Genomic DNA, 19602 nt, shown 5'->3' with positions numbered 1-19602 from the left:
GAGTGATAAACACAGTGAAACATTCCAGTGCGGTTATAGGAACTATAAGGATTCTTGGGATGCTGCTTGACCAATCAAATTAGTGGGGCGGAACTAACTGTTGTATAGTGTTCATTACAGAAGTTAGTTCCTGTTAACACTTATGATATAGCAGCTATAAACAATTGCGTCTCTTTTTTCTCTCTTGCGAATTTAATAAGACAAAAAAAAAAAAAAAAACGCAGCTTATCATGCTACCAAGAAACTAGGCAGTCTTTTACAAAGTGCTGAAACTAGAGACTCCTTCCACAGAAAACTTCATCGTATCAATGATTATACATTTTTCTTTGTTAAATAACAAAGCTGCTGTCAGAGATGCTTTTATGGAAAATTACTCAACACCTTCTGAGCAATCAGATTCGAGAATTCAACAGTGCTATGGTATAAGTGGTTTATACTATAGTTTGAAATTATATACACTTTGAAATTTATTTGATTTATGATATCTAAAAGTCCATAAATCATTCAGAGGAAGTCGTATCGACACTGTTTATTGCTTGATGTCACTGCAGCCTTGCATTTTTCATCTAACCAGGTGGTCTGCCTTCTTTTTGTCAAGCTGGCACCTCTGTTGCCGTTTTCCTCTCGATTGTGATCACAGCACCATGGCTGCCTGGCACCACGTGTGGATTTCCTCACCTGCTGTTTGAGGGGTTCTGGATGTAGAATTGATGATTTACAGGATGTCAGGTCTCCCAGGGGAATCCCAGACGTATGTAGCGTCGCGCTCATGGCCTCCTCGTTACAATTTACACGGTGGCCTACAGGAAGTCTGGGCTTTTGAGTCCCCAGGGTTCTGCGTAAAGGGTCAGTAGGATCAGGGTTAAAGGATACCAGGTTTCTGCTTACAGATGTGTTATAGAGATCAGTGCTACTAGAACACAAAAAAGACAAACCAAATCAACATGGATATGGATTATAGATTTGATATCTAAAGCAGGTGTGCAAAAGTGACTGGTTTGCAGTGTTCATAAATAGGTTTAGAATCTAAGCCTCTGGAAAAAATGAGATGTATTTAGCTATCGTTACGTCTAACAACACCATAAACTCGGTGTGTGTGCATGCCTGTCAAAATGACAAGACAGAGAATGAGAAACAGGTGGGGGAAACGAGCTGACCCCCTCTCCGTTTGCAGGTTGACATGCTGATCTATCTTTACAGTGGGAGTAAAGAGGGGGAGGAAGGAGGTAAGGAAAGCGTTCCCTCTTTCTCTGCCATGATTCTCATCCCAATTTGACCACCTCTGCACCTCTATGTGTTTAGATTGAAATACTGATTGATTGGAACAATCCAAGATTTCATTTACGAACTGGATTCAAATAGGGTCCTAACATTTTACATCTAAACCTCGCTAGCTGAAGCCCTATTCAGATTGGATTCGTTTATCAGGGGGACGTCTGTAATAAAATTTGCTACACCTCTCCTTAGTGACACAGCTCCCACATCCAGCAATAAAATGACCACAGGAGGTGTGTGTTTGTGGTCGGTTGTATTTTCTACGAACTCACATGTTTGCATCATGTGGGTATATGATCAGGCTCCATTCACAACATGGCGTCCAAGCAGTTGGAGAAGTACTGGAGTAGAGAACAGATGCTGTCTTTTATTTCAGTTTGAGACGAACCAAAGTTCCAGCAACATTTTAAAACACAATAAAACAATAATCACTAAGCATACAAGAAGCATCCATTTTTCTATTCATGACTCAGGAAGTCTTTAATATCTAGGAGATAGTCACTGATATGCACACTGTGAGACTAAATACAGCAGGTAGCAGCAGTCAAACACCTTTTTTTTTTCAACGCGAGATAACATCTGCACAGAAAATCACTGACGTATCCAGATGGGACTCAAATTTTCAAAAGGCCGCTGAGTTTGGCCTGTAAATTTCTCAGAGGAGGACCAGGAAAACACTGACATGGCCAATCTAGACAGAAGTAAATTCACAGAGTAGCACCTGTAAAACAGGAAATTACCCCGTGACCCCGTGTATGCTGTAGTGGTAACAAAACTTACATAAGTCTAATCAACTCAGTTTGTAATAGTGACTGTCAAAATGTCTGCAATGCTCCTGCTCCATCACATTATCATCAAAACAGATAAGAGCACTTACACACTCTGTTTAAAGTGTTAAATGACTGAATAAAAAGACTTTGATAATAAGAAATTTATCGAACATAACAGAATTGTCCAAGTGAATCAGTGATTATATCCACACTGATGTTAGTGTTGACAGACATCAGACATGTGAAGAGAAGATGATGACCAGCCTTTAAAAACTAGAACTTTACTTCATACAATACAAAATACATGCAAAAGAAGAACTGATTTCAGTTCAGAGAATGTACATACTGTATATAGTTTTCAGAACTATATATAATAGAAAATGTCAAAATTTGACCATATGAAGGGTTTTCCCAGGCCGCCACACATTTACGTTCATCATATTAGCATTCCACCAACTTAAAATGTGTCATCTAGATGGACAAATCTACCCGGCGACAGTATAAAGAAGCTCACAATACTGTAGCACCGTTGATTTAAGTTAAGTAATATGAATAAATAGAAACATATACACTAACTTTAGTGTTTTTTTTTTTTTTTTTTTGCACAAAGCAAATGTTTTGGAAATAGATTCTGTGCTCACATCACCAGCCTCAATGTGTGGTAACTTTTTTAAACTCAGCTCACACATAACATCACTAGCCCATGTTCAGCTTGAGTGAATTGTGATTTTAAGTAAAGCCTGCCTGTAATCCTGCTCACTTTCTACCTGCTTCCTCTTCCTCCTCCTCCTCCCCTCCACCGCGGTGGTGGGACGGGCCCGTTCCTCTACTGCGCATGCGCCGATGGCTACAGTCGGGCGCGCGCACGGCGCAGCAGCACAGTGTGAAGTTTGTGAGCTCGCGCTGCGGAGGGACTGAAAGATCACTGCTGTTTATGGTTGTTGGGTTTTTTTTTTTTTTTTGGAAAGCGGACATCATTTATAAAGGAATTAGGAAAGCAAATAAGGTGAGGATTCGATTTCGGATCTGATTTTCATGCTTAAATACGGATAACATTTATGAGTGATAAATAAACTGATGGTAAATAAACTCAAGTCATTCAGTCCATTAAAAGACTGAGTTATTTACATAATCAGTTAAAATAATTCTCTTAACCAGATTAGATTTCAGTCCTTTATGGAACTGCATAAACGTCTGTTATGCATAAAAAAAATTTCAGGTTGTAAAGGATGTGGATGTAAATGGGACATGTGGCTTGGTGGAAACTTGTAGGTTGAGGTGTGTGTGTGTGTGTGTGTGCGTTTGTCAGTGGGATAATTATTATTTATTTGCTATTGTATTAATTCTAATTGTATTTATTTACTTTTTATTTATGTCACATAATATTTTTGTATTTTTTTAAATACATGAATAATTATTATTCAATTATTTAGGACCTATATATATATATATATATATATATATATATATATATATATTTCAAGAGTTGTAGAGATATAATATAAATATAAAATAAATTATAAAATATAATATAATTTTATAAATGTTGCAATCTTGTGTATATATGTATTATATATATATATATATATATAGAGAGAGAGAGAGAGAGAGAGAGAGAGAGCAAGTTCAAGATTGGGATTGGGCATTAATCTGTCATGTGATATATTGTGATATTTCATAGTAATGTCAGCACAGAGACACTTCAAAACACTGTTATGTTCAATTCATGAAGAAGCAGCATTTTCGAACAGTGTTTGTGATCTCGAGATGAAGTCTGTCCATTTCAGAAGGAAGCACAACAATAGATGTCTTCTTATTTTTGGACATGAAGTGTTGATGTGATCAAGTTCACTGGATGCGATTTCCATTTTTTTTTTTAAAAAAAAGAAGGAAATATTTGTTTTCATTGAGGAATCATGCAGTAGTGTGGCAATTCTTGTAAATGATATTGCGATCATTTCAAAAAATGGTACTAAGAATATATTATTATGGTAAGAGTGGAAAAGATCTCAATGATTACAGCTGACTAAGGAAAATTTAATATGTGCTACTTATAGCTTATACACAAGGCTACTTATTGATCATCTGTGACTGATTGATATTTTATTGAGCTGTTAAGAGAAAATGTAGCTAAACAGAGCGTAGTGCAAGACTGACGTCCAACACAAAAGCATTCAATTAGCAAATGCCTGGTATATAGGTAATTATATAGTACTAAATACAAACAGCATGAATAATAAATACAATAGCATGAGTGGTAGGATGATGAAGCCTGAGGGGAAATCAGAATTATTTTGAAGGATGGAGCGTGTTAGAAGTTGCCTAACTCTAAGGAGAAAAGAGTTCCAGATTCAAGGAGCCTCTCTAGAGAAAGCATGATGCCTAAAGCTACAGATTTTAGGAGGAATAGTAAACAAGTAGAGGATCTGAGGGTGTGGGCAGACTGGTACGGAAGATCAGAGAGATAAGAAGCACTGAGATTATTAAAGAAGAGAGGAATTTTTCAGCAAATGTTTTGAGCATTGCGGTTTCTAGATTTGGAGATCGATGATATTGAAACTCAGAGTCTCACAACAGCGCTGTTTGTTATGGATTTGTCTGGAGCTGGATGTGATCTTCAGGTTGACGCTCATACCATGGAATATTGTCTTTGATGATCATCAGTGTTGACACCTTTCTTCTCTGATTGAAGAGTTGATTAAGTGATCAGTTAAACTTAGTCACTGATTGAATGATGGAGGGAATGGTGTGATGTTTAATGCTGATATAGATTATGATAAGCTGATGTTGATAGGCTTTGAAGGAATTCTGCAGAGACTCGCGTGTACGTGATTAATCATTCGTACAAAACCTTGGATTTGATTGTGAGAAATGGTTTACTCAGTGTCAATTACTTGGGCACAATGTAGAAGAAGTAAGACCTCTTTCGTTGCTGTAATTATTAATGGGTCTCCATTTGTGGTAAAGTTGCATCTAAAAAATATTTACTTTATAGACGATATGTACTTGACCTGTGACTCACTTTCTGCTGCCGTGCATGGTCCCACATGGATACTCTTAAAACTTGCACTCCTCAAAACTGCTGCTGTAATCATAAAGACTGCTCATACTGAACACCTTTTCAACACACTTAGTAATTTTTGACTTTATAGTTTACAGTTGTAGAAGAGGAAAGATTTAAAATCACACTATCCGACGCTACTGTCCCCTCTGGATCGTTCATTAGGGATCTACATCTGCGTAGAGATTTCTGTAAAGCTGCATTGTGACCATTGCTATTGTTATAAGTGCTATAAAAATAAAACTGAATTGAACTGAATATCTCGTATCATTGTAATAGCTCATTTTAAAACACAAAATATTCAGTGTTTGCTTCTAATGTCTAATATTAAAGGGGCATCAATCATTTAGCAAAATTCAAACCTCATCAAAACTTCTAATGGCTCCGCCCATTCCTCTTCACCCAACCAATTAAAAAAAAGTGCAGCATTTTACACACTTCATTTTCCAGTAGTTCTAGCACATCATCTGGATATTAATAATGCACTGTATCTGTCTGGATTTTTCACCATGAACATTCCTCTCATACTAAAGTACTGTCTGGCATTCTACCCTTAATTCTTACCTGGTTTTCATACATAAGCAATTTAAGCCACACTATAAAATATGGCTGCAGATGCCACAGATTACATTTCTGCACAAAATTTACAGTTTATTTTTTAATAATGAAAGCCTCCATGTTTAAATAGTGAGTTGATTTATGGAGATAGCTGGACTTCAGGGTCCATTAACCTCAAGTGCTGTAGAGCTGATAATGGAACGAATGCCAGCAGACTGAAAAAAAAGCGCACATCTTTTCTTCAGCAGCCAGCCAGCAGATCATATCCTGGACAGAAGGAAATAGCTCTTCTTCAAAGCATTATGCTAGGATATTACATTTTCATATCACAATAATTGCTTGGCCTTTATTTAAAATAGCGCTTTGTAAGCCCAAATCACACACATGTGATACAGCACATGAATGAAACAATCACCAATTAATTACATTTATGAGAATTATTACAAATATATATTAACAAGATATATGACTCAGAAATTAAGAATAGGCCATGATAAACTATAGAGCTTGGGTTTATAATATTCTATGGAACATTATTCCAGAGGTCAGACATGATATAAGAATAACTTCTTCCACCAGCTGAGGGAACTTTATTGAGCAGTATTATGGGATGGCAGTCTCCAAAAAGGGCACATTCAGTGTTAGTTAAAAATTTGTCCAAAATAAGAAAGATGTTTATTTAATATTTATGGAAGGAGTCTCCAGTGTCTGCACTACCAATCAGTAGGTTTTCCACCAAAGGAAAGTCTTCAGGACTTTTGTCTTATTAACTTCAAGAGAGAGATAAAGAGTGAGGACAGTGACGGAACAACTGTTTCTAGCTGCTATAATGTAAGTGATAATAGGAACTAGCTTGTTTTGTGGATGTAACAGTAATTGTAATTATAAATGGATTAAAAGTATGACTTGTCATTCCTTAATAAATTTAAATTTGTAATTGTCTGCAAATTGTTTTGGAATAAGTGGAATAAAACACTTCGGAACATGCTGTGATTTGAAAAACAATCAACATCAAGGTGGTGTAAGTAACTCGGCTTGGTGTCAGGCTGTATCACACCACCCTGTCGTTGATTATTTTCCTATAACAGCACGTTTCATTCCTTAAAAAAAAAAGATTATCGGAGTAAGACTCTTGACTCTGCGTGTCAGGGAACTGGTGGAACTGAGTGTCTAACAGGGTCGAAGGAATAAGTTAGCCACATCCAGTCTAAACAATCTGATACTTAGACCAAACTGAAGAATTTCACCTGTCCTCGAACCACTGAAGAGTTCCTGCCCATGCGGGTGTATTATCCTCTCCCACTCAACAAGGATAAACATTGCCCTGTGTTATCTGTGTGTAGAAAGCTAACATCTTCACCCAGATCATCTTAAACTGCAGAAATGACATGCTGTAAAACTTTTATCAAACACTCTTTTGCAGAGATGCAGACTGGGTAACTATAAGGGTAAAGCTTTCATTATGTTCATTAAGGCCATTTGATGGAGTGAATATCAGTTCATGCAGGAGTTTATGATTTTACTTCTTTCCAAATAAGTAAGTAAGTAAGTAAGTAAATAAATAAATAAATAAGCAAGCACAAAATAATAACACAAATAATACACAGACACAAAATAAAAAATAACACAAAATTAAACAAATAATATGTTCATTTCTTTAAACAAATAATCAAGCCACATAAATTAATTAATTAATTTATAAATAAATAAACAAGCCACATAATAAACCCAAATTTATAAATCATATTTATTATACAAATATTTATTATACAAAACCACCAATTAATAAAAGTGTTAGTTTATTAAAGTTACTTATGGTGTGTTCATGGTACCTTCATGTTAACTAATGTGTTAAATATTGTCTGTTAAAGAAACCTTAATTTAAAGCGTTACTTCCGTAAGTTTGCACAATATTATACTATATTTTTGTATTTTATTTTCTTAGATTTTTTATTTATGTTCATCCCAGTGTCTGTTGTTTGAAGTTTCTGTATTTAAACCACGCTGCAAGCCAGATTTCCCATGTGGAGAGTACTCTACTGATCTGAACAATAATTCAATCTCAGTTTTTAAAGGCTGAGCAGTAAATGTGTTTTAGCGTAGTAACATGCATCTCATCCAAATTATAACCTCAAACAAGTTTCTTTACGAGGCACATAAACCTCTTCAGACGAGCCCAATTAAGCAGATGTGAACACTTTTTTAACTCTGTAGTAAGAGGAGGAGAAGCCCAGCGGCTCAAGCGGAGTCCTGCCAAGTCACTTCCTCTGTCTGAAGTGTTGACAGCAAGTGTGACATCATCAAGACAGCATGAGCTGCAACACAGACGGGCTTGTCTTAACTCATATACAGATGTGATTAGCGGAGGCTTGGGCTTCTGTAGTCTCCTCTCCTTTCTCATCACTATGTCATTTGCATTTTAGCTTTTTCTGGTACTCGTAAGAAGTTGGCTACTTTACAGCTATAGTCACGTTAGCATTTTTTGGTGATGGCAGTATGCCTGGTGGAGAAGAATTGTGGGAATATAAGTCGCTACGTGTTCCCAAACCGTCACAAGGCCTGAGCTGACCTTCTGCAATACAACACTTTTGCATTCTTCATGAGCCACATTAGCATTTTTCTCAGGAAGTTTGATCACTTCTAGCAAAGACTGCATGACTGCGTGACACCCCATAGAATGTCACTGAGGCCTGAGGTGACCCAACATTCGAATGCTAAGCCACGTGTCTCCTCATTCTCCTCTTCCTCTAGCTCTTGGAAAGCACTCACCACCTGTCTTTTACTCTCCCATATCTCTCCTGCGAGACCTGACCACTGACCACATCAGTCTGGACTAAAAGGAAAGCTCAAAGCCCACAAACATTTTTTATGGCCGAAGCACACAAAGCGCCAGCTGTTCTTGTTTTTCTTTGTTTTTTCTCTCATGAACTTTTTAAACAGACGCGTCGCCTTCCTTTTTCTCGACAAGCTCAATCTTGTAAACAGTCATTTCCCGCAACAGGTCTGCACTGTATTTGTAGGGACAATGTCTGTAACCATGAAGCTGTCATAAAGCCCCCCACTTACACCTGTTTCTAATTAGAGGGTAAGGGGTCCGGGCTTTTCCTAGTGACATCAGCTTCCTCCAGCTCTATAGGTAAAAGTTACAGGGGTCTGTGAGAGTGGTGGTGTGTGTCTTCGCACACTAGACAGCTGTTTGCACACAACTGTAAAAGAGAATGATGTGAAAATACTCGATTTGATCTGAGTTGTGACACACCGGCTAGTGGGATTATAAATCATTACAGTATACAGGTTGTAGAAGAGCAAAGTCAATCGTGTTGAAAGGATGTTCAGTATGAGTATATTGCAAATAAGAGTCCTGTGATGAGCAACAACTTTACCTCTGACTGTTACAAATCACTGACACTGGAGACTCCTTCCAAAACAGATATAAATGTCTCCTCACAGAAAACTTAAAAAATGTTCCATAATTTTTAAAAATATCAACAGTTTTTAAATCCGGTTCTGTGGACCATCCACCATATGAGTCCCTGTTTAAGTGGTTACTATAGAAACGATAATGCATTAAAATGAACATGTTGATATAAATGTTGATTTATAGCCAGAACTATTGTCAGAACCGCTTTTGTAGAAAATTAATTAACATCTTCTGACCAGAATTGCGAATTCAAGAGTGCTGTGGTATAATCCATGTTAATTTATGTATAGATAGATGTCTGTTTATGAATGTCGGTTGATTTGTCTGGCTGGGTATGTTTATTTGTCTCCCTTCATGTTTGGTGTTTGTTGGGCAGCTACAGCTGGTTTGGAAGGAGGACAACGTGTGTGTTTTGATGTGGTAGTGGTGAGGTAGTGGGGTTTGCAAGGTGGGTAGACAACATTATACTTGCACTATTGTACATGAAATGAGCGAAAGGAGAAACGTGGAAAAGAAGACAAAGGGTCATTGTCAGTGAAATGAGTCTAGAACTTTTTTCCCTTTAATTGAATTTCTTCCCCGTCCCAACATCCATGACATACAGAGCTCATAATTTATTAACTATCTTTATTATAAATAATCAATCCACTACAGTCCCCAGTGGTTTAGTTGCAGCTCTGAAGGAGGCTTGCTCATAGTGTCACATTCTCCTAATTGTTCACGTGAGCACTGCTTAATGCCACAGACCTGCCAGGTTTGATCACAGTCAGGATGATCTGAATGTCCCACATGACAAATCTTTGTCTCTGTCAGCCCTGGAAATTGACAGTCGTTTCCTTGTAATGGATGGGAGGAGGTAGAAAGGGAAGATGTGCCCTATTTCAGTAGCACTTGAGGCCTGTTTATGACTCATGTCTTGACTAGTGGCTAATGAAATTTGACAGGCAGCAGGTTCAGCTGAGGATCTGCAGCAAAAACACAAGACGAAGAAGAGACAGATCTTGGGCAAGCATGCATAAGAATGGCTCTTTATTATGGCCAGACATTTCTATTGGGAATTAAGCTCATCATATTCGCATGTACATGGCCCAAAGTAACATACATTAACCAGTCCACAGAGACACTTAGCCTAAAGCAAGTGCATTGCTCCAGGGCATAATGGCAGCCACCATCAGCTGGGGTTCAAATCCATGTGAGCCAAATGACAAATTCACAGCTTTGTGTCAACTATAACCTCATAGTAGATAAAAGTATAAAAAAATGACCCATAACCCAAAAAGAGTCCAACCAGAAATGCAAACACAGCTCAATGAAAAGTAAACAGCTGTGAAATTTGCATTATGGTAATGGAACCATGCTAATTGGTGAGTGCTAGCTCTTGTTTATTACCAGGTGTGAAAAGGTCTGTTAAGTCTTTTGAGACTCCCCAATACAGGGTGGGTGAGAGCTGAGTAATTGAGGCTGCTATGTTGCCACAACGTCTACAGTGAGTAGCTAAGCTACAGCATGCAGCACACCCGGATCTGCTACCCTGAAATATCTGCAGTCAATAGTCCAAACATAATGCGTACAGACAGATTGCACCATATTGCATTTGCCTTAACGAGAAAATCACTAAGTAGGACAGAGGGGCTGGAAACAAACATGATCAAACATGCTCCAGTTTCCAATGCATGCAGATGAGATGGCTAATGTGGCTAATAATGGTTGTTGTTGCAAAAATATTTATCTGGAAAACAGGCTGAACAGCACAAAGTAGGAAGTAAAAGCATGAGAGGTTGGGAACAGACAATTTCGTGACTTATTGTATGTTGTGTTTGCTGTCCAGTGGAATAAAGGTTACAAGCTAAGTATAGGTTCTAGATCTAGATGGGCAAACAAGATGAGTGTGGGAGTCATGTGGTATTGATATTGTTTACCTACTGAGATGTGGTATGATTCTAGAGGTAATACAGCCATCCCTGACCCCCCCACCTACCCACAAGTAGCTCTTGTTTGCTCCCTTGCTGTTAATATAACACTTGGGTTGCACTGCTGTGACCTTAACGCATGGTTGACACGTCATACTAACAGTTAGTGAATGCTGTGAAAATGCCTCATGGCTTCTGGCTGCCTTCTGAGAAACGTATGTGAGGTGTTATTGGTGGAGAAAGAGAGGTGGGAAAAGTGAGATGTGTTTGGCCTTGGAGTGTTTAAGGAACACGCCTATCTCGAGGAGATATGCGGAAACCAGCTGTTGTTTGTTTTTGTGGATTTCAACCAATGGACAGGCCAAATGCTGTAAATACTGATGCAGTTGTAACCCCACTACTTAGATATAATGCAGTGAATTTTCAGGTTGAATGTAGATCAGACATCTTCTTCGTGCTAACATTTATTATGTCCAACCGTGACTTAAAGTCAAAGGGTAAGTCATTGTAGGACCTATAAAATGGACTGTTTCTTAAACTAACTTTTAATTCTTTTGAAACATATAAATTTATATATATATATATATATATATATATATATATATATATATATATATATATATATATATATATATATATATATGTAAGAAAATCTTGCTGTAAACTGCACAAAAGGCTACACCATTTAAAACCATTAAATATAAACATACATCTAGATTACACATTAATCAGATTTTGACTGATAATGGAGCTGTATTTGCTTAAACTTGACATTTCTTTAACAATATTTCTTCAAATCCAGTGTTCACCTGGCTGGAACACATTAGTACCTCATCTTAATAATTGACACTTGACCGTAGATAGTTGGTACAGTGCTTCTGGAGATCTAGCACAGATCCTGTAATCTGACTACTTAATCCTGACATGAGACCATTTGAGACCCGTCATCCATTAAACAACACAACAAAAACATGAACATAACATAAACAAAAAATAAATAAATTGGTTCTTCACATCATTATTTTTTGGCTGTTAGTTACACAGCCTGTCTGTAATAGCTTTTGTAGTAAAGGCTTAAGGTTCAGAATAAATTTGCAGTGTTGTGGTGTCCCATTCAGGGTGTGTCCTCGCCTCATGCCCAGTGTTCTTGGGATAAGCTCCAGATACACTGTGACCCTGACCAAGAAAAAGCAGTTAGATGAATGAATTTTGAAGGAGAGTTCTTAGTAAATTAGCAACAACCAATCTCCATGACTGGCATTATAAACTATTCTAAAGTGTTTTGCTTGTGCTAACATATTTGATTTTACCATCAACTGCTAATTAACAAGTCATTCATGAGCTGAATGCAGAATGTTCACACACTGCCCATTAGACCTTCTCTATTCATGAAAAGAGTCCAGCATCATAACTTTTCCCACATTTTTTTCCTGAGGCCTCAGTATTTCACTCGTCACTCATAAAGCAGTAGGTCAAGGGCTTAACATTCCAGTATAGGCTGACAGGTGTAGCTTGAATCCCATGTATCTGGATTAAGGGTACCTCTGAGATTTATGGTAAAAATGATAGAACCTTCTTCAGGCAAGTGTAACTTAAAAAACTCTGAGCTCAGCATGCTTTAGGGTGTGGTTAATGGAATAAAGAGAGAAGGGAACATTAGTGTTTCTTAAAAGCACTGTTAGATTATGGTTTGGCTGAGTTTCCTGCGAAGCTACTGTGAGTATTTATGAAGTACTACATCTACGTGACACACTGTGCATTAGCAATAAGTGTGAAGTAATGGGCCAAAGCAATAAGGCAGTGTCAAAACAAAATGTCATTTTGTAGATAAAATGGATTATATCTGGCAGTTCCAATACACAGATTCCTTATCTCAGTCGTTTTTTTTCTTGGGTGCAAGAGTTTGATAAGCTTATAGGTCTTGTCACATGATTTATTCATTCACAGGAGCTTGTGTTTGGCGTTCATCAGCCACGCAAAATTGTATGAGCAAGCTGATGACTCAGAGGTGGCCTTTTGTCCGAGGCCAATTAGCTTAGGGCACTTCACACTTGGAACAATGCAAGTTAAAAAGCTGCTCAACGCCCGGTGTTGGACCCAGAACTGCCACCGTTAAACACTTTCTCCTCCGCAGTGTCTGCTTTAGCTGCCCTCCTATAGCTCTGCTGAGCATTAGTCATTGCTGAATAACAAAAGCAAAGGTGCATTAAGTCAGTTAAGTGGACTCTGTTTGAGGCATGGGGGGTGGAGGGGGATTTAAAGAGCTCCCCATGACCTTCCCGTGATCCAAACTTCAATATATCAACAGCTTAATGGTATACAATGGTGTGGAGGATTTACGCCACCTCTGGCTTTGTCTTGAGAGGAACGTTTCCCTGGCCTGACATTTATTATCATGTTTAGTTCTTTTACTTTGTCCTAATGAGACACAGAGCCCTGGCTTCTCCCTTATCTTGAGGGCCAGAGGAGTCTATTGTATAGACTTATCAATAATGCAGGACCGTCTGGGTTTCAAGGGTTGTTTTTCTTGCTTCGCCCTGTTCCAAATCGGGACTGGCATGACTCGCGTGGCCCATTAATGCCTAAGCAAAGCAAACATTCATTTTAGACTATTCATAGGTGATTTAATTGATTGCATTACCTGATCATTACAGTATCACTAGTATGGAATTGAAACTATGGGGAAGTTAGTGTATCGCTAATCTAATCATGGTAATGGGTCATTGTCATAGAGTGTCTGAATAAAAATCCAAGCCAAAGGGCGGAACAAGGCAGATGTTTCTGAGAAAGCAGAGAAGACACCATCGTTCACATCGTTCTACAACTTCATTTGGTCAGATAAAAATTACCAAGAAGGTATATACCATATTCTTCCTTTGCTTCAGATTTAGGTTAAATTGATTAGCAGCACTTGTTTTTTTTTGTTTTGTTTTTTTACAGTTAGTGTCCAAGAAAGCCAGTGGTCAGATAGGGTGTTTGGTAATTTGTTAAACTGCTCAGGATTTGTAAAAGACCTTGTTGTGCCTCTCACTTCTTGGTCTAAATCTTGTTTCCCATGTGCATGAGGGTCCCCAGATTGGTCTGCAAGCCTGGTACAGCATGACACTGCACATCTGGTTTCTTTTTAAGCATGTGTAGTGCCTTGTCCAGACTTCCCTGCGGGCGTCCAGGCTTCTCCTCAGGTTCCGGTTGGAAGGATGGAAACACAGGCATGAAAGCCAGTAGAGATGAGAAGGAATTGGAACAGTGGGGGTTAATTACAAGCCCCTGAGAGAGAACCAGTACCTGGCTGAGTAAAGGAAAGGGACTGCTGGTTTTTCCCAGATGGTCTTGGTCTCAGAGGCAAGATCACAGGGAAAGGGGAACAGCCTTAATTTGCTTCATTAGTGTTAAAAGAATACATAACCTTCAGAGGTTAAAGTGCTAATAATGATTAAAGGTTAGCAGGCGCTCGCTGGCAAGGTGCAAATGTGATCACATTAGCTAGTTTCTACTATCCTGAATTTCTTAGCCATTTTAACCCAGGACTATATTTTAGCACCTGATGTGTCAGTTTGTTTCAGTTTGAAAAGATGGCTAACCTAGTAGTAGTGCCTAGTATTTACAGATTGGCCTACCTCCTTTTTTATCTGACATGATCTGATGTTTTCTTTAATTAACCTTTTTCCCCCTAGCTTTAAAAGTTAAATGTGTTTGAGAACCATGTTTCCGTTGTGAGATAGTAAACATGGAACAGAATAAAAAGACCTGTAGACCCTTTCATACATTTAAAAAATGGAAAAATTACCAGAGGAGTGTGTGATAAAAGTGTGTGATAAAATGGTATACTGCTCAACTACCCTGGTTTCTTCTCAATATCTCCCCCTGTCTTGGTCCAGGCTCCTGTTTTTGTTCCACACCTGTTCTGAATTCTTTCCCAAACAATAGCTGCTTTCCCAACCTCCCTGACATCTGGGAACGGCACAGTCCTCGCTTTGGGCTGATTTATGGCAAGAGGCTGTGGAGGAGGCTTTGGGAATGAGGGCCTGGTGTGCTTACTCTTTGGAGCAAGGTGTACTATAGGAAAGATAGACGGTCATAAACCAAGTGCATGAGGGCCTAGTTTTTAATGAGAGACGAGTTTCTCCTGCCATATTTTAGTGATAAGTGGATTTTCCAACAAAGACAGGTCTGAATTTTAGTGTCAGGACAAAGCTGACTGTGCAGTGTACACATTGTTTTACTACAAGCCCTTCAAACAACAGAGCTAGGAAGTCAGATCATTTCCGCACTCGTTACTTTTAACTGGGTCAGCCAGCACTTTCCGGCCCTGCAGGCTATATATTGTTTTTTTTTATTGTTGTAACAGCTCACCATATGAGTGAGGATGCACCACAGAAGAGAATACACCAAAATAGCACTCTGATGTGTCATGTTTTGAATTATGCTGTTTGACGTTGGCACCTCCTCAGACAGGCCATGAGTCTGGAGTAATTCCACTTGAGAAATGTTGAGATATGAGAGTAGATATGATACTAGACACATGCTAGTTATTTGTTTTTTTTTTAACTTTAATAAAGCTGAGATTTATCCTGTTGTGTCTGGGATCTAAATGTAACAGGATGTATATTATAGAAATTCTGTGCCTGGAGTTCAGGATGATTGTTTCTGCACAGAAATATGTAATTATGTTAGACTCATCAGTAATTACACTCACAGTGGTTGTGTATTAGATTTATGAGTTCTAGTCTCTGTGAAATCCTGACCAGCTCATGCATTATATATGAGTAAAGCACTCAAGTGTTTAAATTGTGAGCATGGTTCACTCAGAGAAGATGTGAAGCCCTGGGTTCAATGCATGCTCCAGATTTGTCTCTCTGCCTGCCAATGCACATATTATGCCAAACTTGATGAGAAAAAGTTTCGTCATCTGACCAGTCTCTCATTCTCTACCTTTTGTTTTCACAGGGTTCCAGCTTACTTTAAAAGGAAAAGAGGCAACACATCCATTCAAGTGTCCCAGTGCCAGTCACAGCAAGCCTGACTCTGGAGGACAAAAGTTTCAATCCAAAGAAGCCAGGACAGCTATCAAAAAGCAAACAGCCAAGGGCATTGTGTTTCTTCCTTTTGATGACCTTCTCAAAAATAAACTCTCTGAAGGTTGGAGGACTCTGAAAGAGAGGACTGGTGGAGGGGAGAAGAAAGAAAAGGCATATTTGGAGTTAAAGGCATATTGAGACTTCTATTTCTGCTTCTCTGTGGTAAGGGGAACGTGTCATTTAGGATTGCAGTTGGAGAGAGGAAAAAGGATTTACTCTAGCCCTTCCCATCGAGTGGCTATATAAACACTGCATATAGATCAATTTGTTCTTGTACTAAAAGTGTCCAATCTAGAGACTAACTATAGCAAAAGCAGCTGAAACCTGTATCGCATGGATATCCTTGATATTTACATTTAGAAGTTCTGGTGGCCAGTTGGAACCTGGACAGAAATTCTTGTTCAGGACTATCCTGCTCCTGCATCCCTAGCCTGTGATCAAAACGTGACCATCTCATAGGGACACTGGCACTGGAGGCTTCTGTTTGGATGCTTTTTTCCCAGTGGGGAGATAAACGATGAAGCCCTTAACACCAGTTGGCTCGCCCTCGCCCCTGCGCCTTCTTAACAAGGGCCCGGATTACCTGCGCAGACAGATAGACAGTGGAAATCGAGGCCACTCTGTTAGTGCTGTGGAGCGGTTAGAGGCAGACAAGGCCAAATATGTCAAAAGCCAGCAGGTCATCAACACCAAGCAAGAACCTGTGTTAGTTCCTTGTGCGACCCCTCCACCCCCATCACGCCGCAACTTCACTGCACCAACGCCCTCGACACCTGTTCTACCTCGACGCCCACCACTCAGTCCATGCCCTCTCTCACCCTGCGACAACAATGAGGACGATTCCAGGAAGGAGAACCTCAGAGCCCTGTATCTTGATGTAGAGAAGCAAAACCAAAACAACTCCAGTAGGGCACCTCTGCCTACACCAAGGAGCCCAAAAGGCACCCCATTGGTGGCGCCGCACAGTGCCCCCATGATGAGACGGAGCATTGGGAAGCGCATGCTGCGGCCTGACTCCTTGGTCATCTATAGGCAGAAAAAAGAGTGTAAGAGTCCAATGGGAAATGGCGACGGAAGCACGAGTGCCGAGACGAAGGGATACAGCTTTGTACGCCGGCTCTTCCAAGGTTCTATGCGAGAGAAGAATAGCAGGAATGATGATAAGTTGACAATCAGTGAGGAGAAGTCTTCATCACGGGATGGAGACTCACGCATGTCATGGTCAATTGACCGGGACACAGTAGATGGTGTGAATGGGACAAGGCGATCCAGCAGGACTGAGTCAAACAATGGCAACAGCAGCTTCCACGATCCTTGTATTTCCTTTGGAATGAAAAATTCCCTGAGAAATAGCATGGAAAATGGGAATGAGAATGATATGGACCCTTGGAAGCCTGTGATGCCACTCCAGCGCTCTAAATCAGACCTTCGACTTTGCTCATCACTGGCATTGTCTGAACAGGAGCGGTTCTTTGACTTCTGTGGTCTTGATTGGGACTTGGTGGATCGGCTTGGGCCTGAGAACTTCCCATCGGGTGCCAGCTCTGTTGACACTCTCTCACTGGTTCTGAGGAGTGTTGGGGGACTGGAAGGTGGCTCTGAGCCCAGCGAGTTTTCTCGCCACTCAGGAGAGGGCCTCTTCCAGGAGGAAGTGGCCGAGCAAGTACCCTCGGCCGTGTCCATCATCGAGAGGAATGCCCGTGTGATAAAGTGGCTTTATGGCTGTAAGAATGCAGCGCGGGAAGGACCCAAAGGTCCCAAAGAGTCAACTGTGTAGCCGCAAATCAAGACAAACCTCAAGACACATTGGCTGTTACACATTTGAAGATACTATATTTATTTCATTTGGAATATTTGTGTGTGAGAGAACTTTACAGGATGATAAATGGCACATCTTTTTCTTACATTTGTTTGGGAAGGGAGCTGGAACAGTAAGACTGTTTTTCATTTTCCTGTCTGTAATTTGGTGATCTCAGTTTTCCCGTCCTTGCAGTGGTCCCATTCTCTCTGTAAATAAGTAATACTAGTAGGTTCTGTTCATTTTGCTGTTGGAGAACAACAGCGTTGTGTGCTGAAGTACATCTCAATAGATGAATAATTAAAAACTGAAAACCACTAAGCTCTCCCTGTACTGGGGATCTAATGTGTGAGTGTGAAGTGAACCGTGCATACCTCTAGTTTGTGTTGTTTTTCCCCCATTAAACGCAGGCGTTGGACAGACAGACAACAGACCTTTGTTAATGCACTAATGCACTGAATGGGGGGTGGGGATGGGGGTGGGGGGGTTTGATGTAGTGAGGGTGACACTTATTTTAGCTTGTCCAAACAACCTTGGTCTTGGACAATACCTTAGGCCAAAGAAATATCTCAGTTAACTAGTTTAATTCACAAAAGTCAAAATTTGACACACACTTATGAGTCCATTTTAATCCTGATTGTTTTGAAATTGCCATGACAATCACATTTGTTAATTACTAAATGCAAATGAAGCTGTTATTTCCAAACACAAGTAGTATACAGACACTTATTTTAGCTAAATTTACAAATTAGCATCAGTAACAGGACTGACCTTATGACCACACTCCCAAGACTGAACCAGATTTCTCATGGCCAATGAGGCAGATTCATCACAATGAAGCTGTTCGTCCTGTCAGCCAGAGGGCTGGAGTCTTTTTTAGAAATGTTGGTGAAAAATGAATCTGAGGTCTGCTGTGGAATTTCAGGGTCACGGAGTGAATTTAGAGAGAGGTGGCTAGGCGGAGATACACTAATTCAGACATTTCACCTGCAGCATGACACCCGAATAAATCTAAGTGCTCAAGCTGTTTTAAGATCTCTCTCTTGCATGTTTACAGACCAAGTTGTTTTTTTTCTGTCCAGAAGAGATTTAGACTATATTTACAAAGGTTTATAATTCATGCAGGCAATGAAAATAAAGTTGTATTTTTAATGAACATTTTTTGTGTTTTGCCTCTTTATTTCCAAATTACATCATGAATACAAGGCAAACATTGCACCAAGAAGTTCCAATACATTACATTCCAACCGTAAAACCAGCAACTGTGCAGAATCCTAAATCTGTAAAAAACAAACGTAACTTATGTCTGTTGGCTGGCTTTTGATTGCTGAAAAAGAAGTCACGGTTGGGTTAAAGTGTGTCTTGTCTCTTCCCAACATGCTTCTCGTTTTTCACCAAGTCTCAAGTGCCTGTTATTGTTTGGGAAATCATAGCATGTAGTGCACTTGAGTCAGACACACCAGGATCCATTTAAAAGCAACAAAGACGAGTCAAAAGGTCTCTGTTTTGTCTTGGTGGTCAAGTTACGCCCCTATTTCTTTCCTTTCTCTATTTTTCCATCCTTCTATCCACTGTGTGTGGATTTAACAGCCTTCCTATCAAACACTGCTGTGCAACATCCTGTTTTTAGTGCTTTTTTCCACAAGTTTCTTTTTCCTTGTTTTTTTTTCTTTCTTGCATCAGCCTATGATTCCATGAAGGCACGGTGTCTTCTGACAGTTAGTGTTATTC

General features: G+C 39.5%; 1 protein-coding gene across 2 annotated transcripts; it reads left to right on the top strand.

The window, feature by feature from the left end:
• The first annotated feature begins 2914 nt into the window (after positions 1-2914).
• On the top strand, positions 2915-19027 carry fam110d (family with sequence similarity 110 member D). Of its 2 annotated transcripts, none has more exons than XM_026924013.3 (2): positions 2915-3051; positions 15943-19027. In XM_026924013.3, exon 2 carries the CDS (start codon positions 16591-16593, stop codon positions 17848-17850), a length of 1260 nt encoding a protein of 419 aa, XP_026779814.3. In that variant the 5' UTR covers positions 2915-3051; positions 15943-16590; the 3' UTR covers positions 17851-19027. The 2 variants fall into 2 exon arrangements, with proteins under 2 accessions (XP_026779814.3, XP_034153709.2); XM_034297818.2 differs by lacking the exon at positions 2915-3051 and adding an exon at positions 11994-13851.
• The last annotated feature ends 575 nt before the right edge of the window (positions 19028-19602 follow it).

The sequence above is a fragment of the Pangasianodon hypophthalmus genome, chromosome 22 (assembly GCF_027358585.1).
Source record: "Pangasianodon hypophthalmus isolate fPanHyp1 chromosome 22, fPanHyp1.pri, whole genome shotgun sequence".
NCBI lineage: Eukaryota > Metazoa > Chordata > Actinopteri > Siluriformes > Pangasiidae > Pangasianodon > Pangasianodon hypophthalmus.
Note: the sequence above shows the minus strand (reverse complement) of the source record. Positions and strands in the feature narration are given on the sequence as shown.

Excerpts from the sequence above, each read along its gene's own strand:
- fam110d (XM_026924013.3), top strand. The coding sequence starts at position 16,591 with ATGAAGCCCTTAACACCAGTTGGCTCGCCCTCGCCCCTGCGCCTTCTT.